This window comes from Scyliorhinus torazame, chromosome 4, assembly GCF_047496885.1.
Source record: "Scyliorhinus torazame isolate Kashiwa2021f chromosome 4, sScyTor2.1, whole genome shotgun sequence".
Lineage (NCBI taxonomy): Eukaryota > Metazoa > Chordata > Chondrichthyes > Carcharhiniformes > Scyliorhinidae > Scyliorhinus > Scyliorhinus torazame.
Window position 1 is genome coordinate 141,358,684 of NC_092710.1, and position 12,805 is coordinate 141,371,488.

The 12,805-nt window shown below is 46.6% G+C and overlaps 1 protein-coding gene across 11 annotated transcripts in view; it reads right to left on the reverse strand.

Annotated features, from left to right (window-relative positions):
- The window catches only part of LOC140410506 (myelin transcription factor 1-like protein), a 676,895-nt gene that overhangs the window by 196,647 nt on the left and 467,443 nt on the right, over positions 1–12,805 (reverse strand). For all 11 annotated transcript variants that reach the window (XM_072498671.1, XM_072498674.1, XM_072498670.1 and 8 more), the window contains one exon: positions 254–465. In XM_072498671.1, the coding sequence (XP_072354772.1) occupies positions 254–465 (212 nt within the window). The remainder of the gene's footprint in view (positions 1–253; positions 466–12,805) is intronic.

The following is a 12,805-nucleotide window of genomic DNA, read 5'->3' on the forward strand; positions in this document are numbered from 1 at the left end:
GTATGAAGGACAAGGCACCCTTCTTCCATCCACCCAATTTAATTTCTTTCCCTTCCCTCAATGTGTCCATTCTTGCCCCCTGGGACCCTCAAATCCCAGTCATAGTGTCCGAAAGAACTTTCAGCAATGCTCACAAATCAAGTCCAACATAAACTGCGAAGATAAGGGTTGTTTTGGTTTATTTCTTCAAAAACATTTTCCTTTAACACACATTATCGCTCTTCCATGATGTTAAAAAGATTACTTTTCTTACCGTCATACCCTTTGGGAGATGCATCCCTAGCCTGGACTTTGGGAGCAATAGCTCGTTTTCCAAAAGCTTGGTTGTCGTAATTGTTATATTCAAATGTAGTCTTAGAATATTTCTCCAGTTCTTTTGCCAAGTTAGATCGAGGTGTGGTGGTAGAAACGCTGTGTCTGTAGCCATACTGTGGGATCTCGAGCTGCTTAACAAAACACATAGGCCTAAAATGAAAGAGATATGTAAATTACTAGGATCTGTGTTTCTTATACAGTTGCTGAAGAGTTTACACTTTGTTCACAAGACATTTACTGAGTAAATTATAAGGGAAAGTTTTCCACTTCAGTATTGCCAGTTTTGAACGGACCCCAATGGGAGCACATAGTGAGAAATTATATATCTGGAGCCCATGATATGCTGTCAATAATTAATGTTCTTGTTAGGTGGGCTTCTGCACTGGGAACCCCTGAGCAGAAAATTCTACAGTCTTCCTAAACAATTTATAATTAGCTAATGAGCTGAGCCTGCAATTATGATTTTATGCACTTTTCAATGGCACAACATTATTTCAACAGAATTTATTTGAATAATGGAAATTAATTCAAACCTACAATCGATCTCCAAGTCATCAATCTATTGTTAATGGTGAAAAATATAATCAGAAACAAATTGTTTAACGGCTCAGGCACATAATTCCAAAGCTTAGACAAACTCCTGGTATGTTCCAAATTAATGGAACTCATCAGGATAGCTTTGAGGGGCAAGGCTTAACCACAATGTTCCAGAATTAGGGAAGAGTAAAATCTGCCATGATTCTCACTCCTGATCCTTGCCCCACACAGAAGTTTCTTATGCCAAGATCATGGTTGAGTTCAATAGTGATCATTATCAGTAAACACCCTGTTGACATTCATTATGACAGGTCACAAATGCTGCTGTCGGAAAAAATGCATACCTTCTTCAAACAAGCATAAAAATTGAAACCAGAGGTTAAATAATTATTTTGCACAAATAAAGTGCTAATCAAAATGAGGCGGTTTTTAAGCTGGGAGATATTGCCTTGGGTGCCCAGTATCAGCTTCACACAATAGAGTGATTTGATGATCCCTTTGCTCTTCTGCAGTTCAGCTCCAATTTAAGTCAAGCAACCCACATTGCACCAGTGTTACATTTTCTTCCATTGGAAATCCTAAGTGAGATTGCCAATTTAGTACCAGCCAATGCCATTTTTATGTGATGGTCTCATGCCCATTAGGCACTAGAGACTGATACAACATGAGACACTAAATGCTCAGTGTATAGAGAAGACTTTCCTCCAGCTGCTCTGAACCTGAAAACTGGTCCCAAAGGCGAAAGACGAATATCCAACCCATTGCAATACTCAGTTCCCCGTGCTCTTTAATAAAATTCAGTTGGATCAATTCTGACTTATGGCAGCTATTCTGACAGTCAAAGGGTTGCTGCAATTTCGTGCCCCCACTCCCCCCCGCCCCGCCTCCCTCATTGGACTTTGACAGGTGGGCTGCAGGCACATGGTCTCCTGCTCTAGCTCAACAACAGTCTTCAATCTAAGGAATCTCCAGTGACTAGAATGTTGGTAAGTTGGTGAGGGAGGGGAAATGAGGCTACAGCGAGGTAATGTTTTTCTTTTATAAAGGGAACCACAAAGAAACCCCCCTCACAAAAAAATCTTCCTTCTTGATTGGAATGTCTGTACACATGGGTGAGGAACCCGATTGGCATGCTCCAACCGCATGTCCCATTAAAATTGTAATCGGGGAAAGAGGTCGACAACTTCTTCAGAAGTAGGCTCGCCAGGCATCTTGGGCATGTCATCTTCAAAATGGTGGAGGTTATGGCATCAGGATCATAGACATGGAACTTAGAACATACAGTGCAGAAGGAGGCCATTCAGCCCATCGAGTCTGCACCGACCCACTTCCACCCTATCCCCGTAACCCAATAACCCCTCAATAATCAACGCAGTAGTAAGTCTTTTGAGACCCTTATCACCACTATAACACTGACTTTGCCAAGTGAAGACCAGCACCTTTGTATTCTCTCTATAGTGAATGGCATCAAAATATGGAGAGTCCTAAGATTTTCAATGTTGATGTTAATTTTATTAAATGATACAGCAGATCCCAACTTCTAAGGGCTAAAATCAGAACAATTAGTAAGTTAATTGCACGGAATATTGTCGGTTCCAAATATCTTTAGTTATTAGAATAGATTGTTCTGAGGATCGTGTCAAAGTCATGGATTTTTAGGCATAGCTCCTGTAAAGTCTTATTTTTCCCTTGAACCAGAACAAACCTTCAGATTAGAAATAGCATGGAAGGCTGTGATAAGTGTTTATGCTCTTACAATACATTCTTTTACACTTGTCTGCAAATGGAATATTGTACAGCTGCCAAAAAAGTGACAGAATAGAACTTCTGATCAGCAAAGTTCAATTCTGAATATACCCAAACTGCTTCTTATTTGCACGATCTTTGTACAGTCCTGTTATTTTAAATAGGTTAAACACAAAGCACAGTCTGTGTGTTAAAAGTTATCATTCAAACTTTGGCAATTACAAGTTCTATCCAGATAAATCCATAATGTTTTAATAATTATTTATGATAGATCAAGCTTACATTTACATTTACAAGTGATATTTTGAAATGTTATGTTTCTATGATTTCAACCAGTGTTTTTACAATCATTGCATTTTGTCAATCATAGACCATCTGAGCTGACAATGCAGTGTGCAAAGAACATTCAGGGGCAGGATTTGCTCCGTGAAATTAAGTCAAGTCTGCATTATCACAAATGAATAGAGCATTCATGTTTGCCTCTACTCTTGAAAGTTCTCCTGTGTTTTGTGGTAACTTTTAAACAGGGATTCTAACTTCCAGTTAAGACCATGGGCGAGATTCTCCGACCCCCCGCCGGGTCGGAGAATCGCCGGGGGCTGGCGTGAATCCCGCCCCCACTGGTTGCCGAATTCTTCGGCACCGGATATTCGGCGGGGGCGGGAATCGCGCTGCGCCGGTTGGCGGGGGCCCCCCCCCCGCGATTCTCCGGCCCGGATGGGCCGAAGTCCCGCTGCTAAAATGCCTGTCCCGCCGGCGTAGATTAAACCACCTACCTTACCGGTGGGACAAGGCGGCGTGGGCGGGCTCCTGGGTCCTGGGGAGGACACGGGGCGATCTGGCCCCGGGGGGTGCCCCCACGGTGGCCTGGCCCGCGATCGGGGCCCACCGATCCGCGGGCGGGCCTGTGCCGTGGGGGCACTCTTTTCCTTCCGCCTTCGCCACGGTCTCCACCATGGTGGAGGCGGAAGAGACTCCCTCCACTGCGCATGCATGGGAATGCCGTCAGCGGCCGCTAACGCTCCCGCGCATGCGCCACCCGGAGATGTCATTTAAGCGCCTGCTGGCGGGGCACCAAAGGCCTTTTCCGCCAGCTGGCGGGGCGGAAATTCATCCGGCGCGGGCCTAGCCCCTTAAGGTTGGGGCTCGGCCCCCCAAGATGCGGAGCATTCCGCACCTTTGGGGCGGCGCGATGCCCGACTGATTTGCGCCGTTTTGGGCGCCAGTCGGCGGACATTGCGCCGATACCGGAGAATACCGCCCCCTATGACCTCTGGCTGAAGAAGTTCCTCCTCATCTCAGTTTTAAGGGATCGTACCTTCATTCTGAGGCTGTGCCCTCGGGTTCTAGTTTTTCCTACTAGTGGAAACATCCTCTCCACGTCCCCTTTATGTAGGTCTGTCAGTATCCTGTAAGTTTCAATATGATTTCTCCCCCCCCCCTCATCCTTCTAAACACTTCAATGAGTACAGACCCAGAGTCCTCAACCAATCCTCATATGACAAGTCTTTCATTCCAGGGACCATTCTTGTGAACCTCCTCTGGACACTTTCCAAGGCCAGCACTTCCTTCCTTTGATACGGGACCTAAAACTGTCCCAATACTCCAAATGGGGTCTGACCAGAGCCTTATACAGCCTCAGAAGAACATCCCTGTTCTTGTATTCTAGCCCTCGTGACATGAATGCTAATATTGCATTTGCCTTTCGAACTCCGACTGAACCTGCATGTCAAGAGAATCTTGAACTAGGAATCCTAAGTCCCTTTGTGGTGCGGGTTCAATTCCCGTACCAGCTGAGAATTCTGAATTCTCCCTCAGTGTACCCGAACAGGCACCGGAATGTGGCGACTAGGGGCTTTTCACAGTAACTTCATTGCATTGTTAATATCAGCCTACTTGTGACGATGAAAGATTATTTATTATTTATTTATTCTGATTTCCTAAGCCTTTTCCCATTTAGAAAATAGTCTATGCCTCCGTTCTTCCTACAGAGGTGCATAACACATTGACCCGGATGAGGGGGTTCTTCCCTGGGGTAGAGGTTCTCTGAGAAGTGTGGGCGGGGGCCAGTAAATCACACCCATATGTTCTGGGACTATTGGTTTTGAGCAGTTGGGGCTACAGAAAGGGAAGGGGGGCAATGTGGTGGCCTTCACCTCCCTGATTGCTCAGTTAAAAGCTGAAAGAATAACATAACAAAATTTCACATTTTAACACTTTCAACTGTATTTTATTTCTGAAGACAGCTTATACTTTAAACTACAGAGAGGATTGTTCTCCTTTTATACTTATCACAAAATGCTCTCTCCATGGAATCATCATCCACACAGCAAGTGGTTCACAATTACTCCCAGACTTAAACAAGTTCCTGTATTTCCATTTCACCAACTTCAAATCATCCTCTCTTGGTGCTTTCCTCAGGAATTTCTTAAATCCACCACAAGCAGTAAAGCCTGTTCAAAAGATTCTTCATCCCCTAACCCTTCCAGGCTGAATCAGCTGGAATCCTGAGATGGCTGTAAGATGTGTCTCTTTGACTACAGACCATTCCCTTTTGCAATGAGCTATGGTAGTTCACAAAGTTAAGCAACCTTTTCTATCTGCTGACCACACAGAACTCCCCTGTCTCTCTGTGATATTTATCGATTTGTAAGGAAGACCGTAACCTTATCTCAAAACAGCTTTTTCTTCCCAATGGCAACATGCATCCAGGTAGAAATGTTAATTAGCTATACTTCAGTCCAACTGCCTTTCATCTGAGAACAAAATCAACAATTTACAGGAATTGACAATTTATAGCCCAGTACCTTCAACAGCTTTCTGGGACTTGTGGAAGCATTTACAATGAGTAGACTCTGAGCCTCCCATTATTTCCAAGTGGAAATACCTTTCGCCCTTTTCTCAGTAAAACACTAAGCAGAGTCTGCATTTCTTTGATGTTGCACAAACTACCCAGGCAGACCCCAGATAAAGTCACATGACCTCTTTCATTTAATCTAAATTTAAACCTATGATTCCAAATATAATAATCTTATAAATCTCACAATGATAACAACCCAAACAATTACTGTGCAAGTTAATCACAAATCTGGCACCATTTTGGTTTGTTTATTGTGTCCTCGTTAGACAGCAAATAAATGTGGTTCATGCAAAATTTCTCAAGCGCAACTTTGCACGCAGGTTGTGTTAATGAACCATTCAAGGGTGCCAGCAGAGGCTGAGCAACAATCCCAAATTCCCAGGAGTGAATTGTGTTTCAAGAGTATGCCCATTGGAGATAGGGGCCCTAAAATCCCCAGACCATAATGGAACAAAGCAATTATCTGCTAAAGGATGAATCTGGGGCAACCCCATTACATTGAATCTCCATCCCATTTTTTTAAAACTGCTCACAACTCTGATGGTCCAGATGTTTCTTGCATTCACAGCATTTTCAATGTTTGTAATACATAAAGTCATGGGATCGATGTAATAACATCTCCCATTAATCGCACCCGTTCAGCGTGTCAGCCCCGCCCTACTCCCCATAACACCTCCATGCCTTTGTGAAGACTATGGCCCCAAGCGACTGCCACGTTGCGCCCCTGTTCACCCACCAGGAGAGGCCTCTTCCGGGAGCTACCCGGCTCGCCACGCCTTGTGAGGTCTAACGGGATCTTGACAGATGTCGCAATCTGGATCCTGGCAATTGTGGGGGGGATAGGTATTTGGCAAATCTGCATATTAGAGTGAGTAGCTAGTCTCACTTTAATGTGTCACCTGCCCAATCTACCCGAGGCGTTGAGATCCAACCCCTTTGCCTTGGAGACGTTAGATGATCGACGTTCAGTACTGATTCCCACAAAAGGATTGGCACTTGTGGGGTCTCGCGGGGGATCGGAGCCCTCCGTGTGGTTTGCACTGGCACACTTGTACTCCCAGACTAGAGGGGCATTGCGAATCTGGCATTGTGTCCGTCCTGGGGTTTGGCCCCGAGAACCCCCTTATTAGTGAGCTGGGGCTCTTGGGGGTCTGGGGGTCATGTTGGGGAGAGGGTGTCGAGAGATCAGGGGACCATTTAAGAATGGCACCCCGTTCTCCTCCTGCACTGAGGAGTTCTGGGAAGCGAGGCTCCTCAGGGCAGGAAACGGGACTAAGTGCGGCCTCGACGAGCATTCCCTGCTGAGGCCCTGGATTGCAACAAAGTCCTTTTCGATAGCGTACTCTTTCTCAGCGCTGCGAGAGCAGGGAAATACCCGGCTTAAAGCGCTCGCCATGGGACTCTATTGCCATTCGGTTAGATTGCACCCTCTGTACACCTGCATGAAGCATACCAGGAGCTAATCCTGGAAGATCACAAAATTACAAAACAATTGCACCATGTGAGACACATGGGGCTGGATTCTCAGTTTGGGAGACTATGGGCGGGATTCTCCGTATCCCGACGCCAAAATCGGGATCGGGGATTGGGCGGTGAATGGACTCCGATACTGAATCCAGGTCAGGCGCCTGTGTGACACCGGTTTTTTAATGCTCTGCACCCCCCAAACCAGCGTCATCTGGGTGTGCACCGTGCACTGTTGCAAGACAGTTGGCACATCATTGGCCGGCCCACCTGCAATGCCCTGCCCCTGATGGGCCGGGTTCCCAACGGCATGGACCATGTGTGGTCTCAGTGGACGTGCACCCGGCGTGTCGGCTGCGGACGGTGTCCAGCGCCTCCACACTCATCCGGGATCTGTGCCACTGGCCGAGGGCTTCTGCTAGGGCTGGGGGGAGTGGTGGTGGGTGGACACGGGGTGGGCTGTGGGATCTGGGTGGGTGGGTTAGGGTTTGAGCTCGGCCGACGCCATCATTTCTGGCGTGACTGGAGCAGGACGTTAGCCTTACACAAGCGTGGCCCGGGACCTGTCCATTCTCCGGCCGTTTTGCATGTGATCCGCGGGTGGTCGCATGGCGCCGGTGCTAGCCTCTCACCGGTACCGGAATCGGTGAGGGGTTCGTGACGATTTTCCTGTCATGAACCACCTGCGGATTCTCCGTTGGTGCCGGCACTTAGCCGCTGAAACGGAGAATCCGTACCTGTGTCCCCCACTGGAGCTGAATTGCACGTGTGTTACGATTACCTTGGGGTCATAAAGCAGGATGCAATTCCGTATTCCTTGCCATGAAAATATATGCATGGTGTGGGAATCCCACTATCGAGGTCCTGTGGACGGCCATTACCCACCCCTTGCACAGCAAATTGGCACCGAATCCTGCCCCCCACCCCCACATTGCATTGCAACCTCCCACTCCCGGATTGTCTGGGTGCCTCCCCCTATCCTCAAGTACAGGGGTAACTTGACCCACCCCTCTGGGACCCCTGTAATAGGGAGACCCACTAAAGGGGCCCCTGTAATAAGGGGATGCACCACAGGGACCCCCTGCCTAAAGAGACCTCCCCCACAGACCCCCCTCCGCAAAAAGAGACCCCAGTCTGGAAGCTAGAGAACAGTCCAAACAGGGGCAATGAGAAGAATTACAGCTGTAGTACTTACCTTGGAGCTCCATGTGTCCATTCCTCGAAGGAGAGCAACTGTGACCTCCTGGCTGGTTCCCACAAATCCATTAGCTGCAAACCATTCATAGGTTTCTAGTGGTGGTCTGTGATTGACAGCTTCTACAAACCATCTGCAGCTTTGATTCATTCATCTCCCAACATGGTTCAATGGCCTAAGTGGTGAAATCGCAATGTTTGTAAACATCGACCACATCAAAGAGAGGTAAGTGCAGTGAAATCACACGCTTGAGTGATTGAAATGCACTTAGCGCTTGGATCTCGATTTACCCCTGACGCCCAATTCTCTGACCCATCAGGGAATGCATTCCGGGTGTCCCGCGACAGAGAATCCCGCCCATCATATCACCCCAGAACTCTGAATGAGCAACTCACTTTGTGTCATTTTCACGCCTTCTCCCTGTAAATTAGCACATTCTTCCTTTTCAGATATTAGTCTAAATTCCATTTGACTGCTTCGACTGAGTCAGGCAGTGCATTCCAGACTTTAACCACTCACTGCTTGAAAATGTTTTTCACATAACACTTAGCCCTTTTTGCCAATAACTCTGTGCTCTCTCTCATTCTCCATCCTTTCACGTGTGGCAACAGTTTTTCCCTAACTATTCTGTAAATGTGGATGTGGAACCTGCGTGACTTTAACAAGAACTTCTGAATTTCAAACTTGAATGCCTTTTGGGAAGATCGTCAGCTCGCACAACCAACACAGTTTTAATGTGAGATTCCTCCATTCATTTGTTGAGGAGTTGTCCCATGGAGGAGTGGCAAAAATGGCACAGCTTACCAAAAGGTTCTAGGCAAAGTCAGCAGCCGATTCAATGTCACTATTTTTAAATTTATGTACTGTCCCAGATTCACATCAAGGAGACTGGAAGAGGAATTTCAAAGCCAGGGTTGTAGCAATTTAGCACAGTGGCGCAGTAGTTAGCACGGCGCTTAGGACCCTGGTTCGATCCCGGCCCCGGGTCACTGTCCGTGTAGAGTTTGCACATTCTCCCTGTGTTTTCATGGGTCTCACCCCCACAACCCAAAGATGTGCAGGCTAGGTGGATTGGTCATGCTAAAAATTGCTCCTGAATTGGAAAAAAAAGAATTGGGTATTCTAAATTGAAAAAAGGGATTGGAACAATTTTCTGACTCTCACTCCCTTGGATCGCAGCTCTCCATCTGGAGCACAGCAGCAGTGAATTTATTTTATAAAACACAAAGGTACTAACATGTTTCAGTGCAGCCAGCAGCAAGAATCATTTTGGAAATGTTAGAAAAGGAAGAGGGCTGGGAAGATCAGCAGCTATAACAGAAGGACCATCACCTACTCCCTCAGCCAGAATGTCTACTGCCCGGAATTAAGTCATCACAACTTGCATGAGGGAGTTACATCTCACCATGGATGGCATTAATGAAGCGTGTCATTTCCTGGAATCTGACATGTGGCCATTACGCAGCATCAGTACTGCTCACCTCAAGTAGCTAAAAAATGACAACTGTACTCAACTGTTACACCATATCAGCATGCATTACTACTACATTACAGATCGACTACTTTAACATGTTCATGACTATACACATTCAGTACGAAGATGCCGCAACAGCCACAGCACTCTTTCCAGTAGTGCAGGGTGTCAACAATAACAATCATCTGGTCATGCAAACATCTGTCGAAAATTCCATGCGTTGATTAGCAGGAAAGGCGATTGCTTTCTGAGCTTCCAAGTTGCGTATAACGAAAGGAAAAGAATTAGGTATTCACGGTATGTTTTCTGGGGATCAGGCAGAATATTTTCCTCATGACCTTACTGGTTTCCCTGTTGTTCCAGAGTCAGATTAGGCCTTATGATCGGTCACTCGGAGATAAGGGTTCCATGTTAAAAACATGGCTATCACACCACAATACAATTACCTAACACTAGTTCAACAGTATACATAAAGATCAATCCCGAAGGCAGCAGCAGCAAAGCTATCATTCAATCTTTTGGATCAGTCTAGAAGTCCCCTACAATGCACTACAACGAAAGACACAAGTATGGATGCAGAACATCAATAAGCCTGCAACAGCAGGAACATGCTGACAATTAACTAGCAGCCAGCAGAAGCATATTAGTCACTGCAGGAAACTGCAGATTCTCCTTGAGGAGTTTTTTCCTGGAGGCCGATTCGGAGACATTAGACCAAATTTGAAGAATTCAAAAAAGATTTATGTGAGACTTCAAGGAGAGATTTCTATATCTGTTTGATTTATATCCCTGATGGCCATTGTTTTCGGTGAAAAGGGTTTCTTAAAAGATATTACATCAAATTTTTAACTTGATGCTTCATGTTTTTATATTTAAAAAAAAAAATATATCATTTATTGTATCATGCTCCAGTGTATTATGAACTCTCAATCAATATTTTATATTTTTTGGACCACAAGATATTGTAAAAGATGGCAGACCGAGGATCACCTGTTCTAATCACTTGTGGTTTGAAACACTCCCAACTCAAAAGGGAACCAAAGGAATTTTCCAGACTGATACTGATTCACAGAATCATAGAATTTACAGTGCAGAAGGAGGCCATTCGGCCCATCGAGTCTGCACCGGCTCTTGGAAAGAGCACCCCACCCAAGCCCACACCTCCACCCTATCCCCATTACCCAGTAACCCCACCCAACACTAAGGGCAATTTTGGACATGAAGGACAATTTAGCATGGCCAATCCACCTACCACGCACATCTTTGGACTGTGGAAGGAAACCGGAGCACTCCTCAAGGAGAATCTGCAGTTTCCTGCAGTGACTAATATGCTTCTGCTGACTGCTAATTAATTGTCAGCATGTTCCACGCACACACGGGGAGAACGTGCAGACTCCGCACAGACAGTGACCCAAGCCGGGAATCGAACCTGGGACCCTGGAGCTGTGAAGCAATTGTGCTAACCACAATGCTACCGTGCTGCCCACTGATTCAATGCCTTTTCCCAGAAACAAATTCAAATAGCTAATTTCAAATTGAATGGGTCTTTCGGATACAAAGACACCAGCATGAGAATGCGGCAGGAGTTCAATGGGGACTCAGCAGGGGTGGGGGAGGTTGGGGGGTGCAGTTTAAAAGCTGCAGAGGCAACTTGCTGAATGCTATCAGGAACTGTGGGGAAGGCTGAGGGAGCTATTGGGAAGCAATTCACTAACTGTCCTGGTCGTTTGTCATGGCCTCAGCACCTGGCGGTCATGGAAGATGGGAAGGCAATTCCGATGGGCACTTTGCCCCAGATGAATGCTTGTGAGTTCCTGGTGGAGGAGATCACTGCCAGTGTGTGCGATGGATGAGGCTCTTAGTCAATGGTGAGCTCAGGGAGATAAGAATGTATCACCCTGGTGGACAAGCTGCCTGTCATCTCTGTAGGCTCCTCTCAAGATGCTCCGGATGAGGGCACTAGCTCCTCCGCCCCTCTGCCAGTGACCGTATCAGATGAAGCCGCAACGACTGAGGAATGCCCAACCATGGGCTGGAAGCATCCTCCCAGGTGCAGCCTGCTCAGGCTCTGCCAGCCGGAGAATGACTGCCAAGGTCATCACCGCCACATGTTCAGCAAAGTCAACTGGCAATGCTGCTTAGCAAGGGGGAGGGCACCACGATGCAGCACCTATAGATGTAAGATAACAACACCTTGACCATAGCAGGGGATTCTCACAAGTTACATTATTTCCATTCGGTGTGTTGAAATTTGTATTTTATTGGTAATTTTGTATGTGCTTTGTTTGTTCATTTAGAATACCATAACCCTTTGTTTTGATTTAATTGGCTGAATTGACTTGATGGTTGCAATACGTGCCAAATGCAGCACAGGCATGTAACTGTATAGCGCTGTATGGTGCTGGTGTTTTGGGTTGGTTCAGCATACAACAATTGTTTGGAAAGGAGACATTGACATGAGGAAACAAGGATGCCCTGGATGCCTACCAGAAAACTTACGGTACAAACCACCCCTGGTGTCCTTTCCTCTCTGAATGTTCCTGTTGCCCACCTCCATGTCCTCATCCTTTACCTCCCCAAGCTCTTTCTCAGACCCATCACTGAAATCATGCCCCTGGCTTGTGGAGTTGCCTTGCTTTCTTCAGCCTCCACTGGGTCCCCTCATGTCAGAGCCAGGTTGTGCAGTGTGCAGCGTGCCATGACTATGAGGAAAGCATGCTCTGGAGGAAAATGCAATGCTCTCCCTGATCCTAGTATCTGGATATATCTTTAGCAGCCCAGTGGTCCTGTCCACCACCGTCCTTGTAGAGGTATGACTCCTGTTGTATATCTCCTCTGCCTCTTGTTATTGAGTGATGGAATGGAGTCATGAGCCACCTTTCAAGGGATAGCCTCAAGAGTCATTCAACCAATCATGTAGGAGTCACAAACAGCTTTGATACCTGTAAATGGAGCAAGATGTAAGCATCAGGTGAGCTGCCAGAGCAACAGCACAAACTTGGAGAATCTGTGATCTGTGGTCACAGATGATCTGCAAATTCATTGAGTGGAAACCCTTTCGGTTCACAAAGACTCCTGGCTCACCAGCTGCCACTTTGATGGCCACATGAGCACAATCTATCACACCCTGGATGTGGAGGAACCCAGCCATCGGTGCAAATCCTCTCGCTCTCTCCGTCTGGCTGGTGTAGTCTGTCCGTTGTGGATAAATATG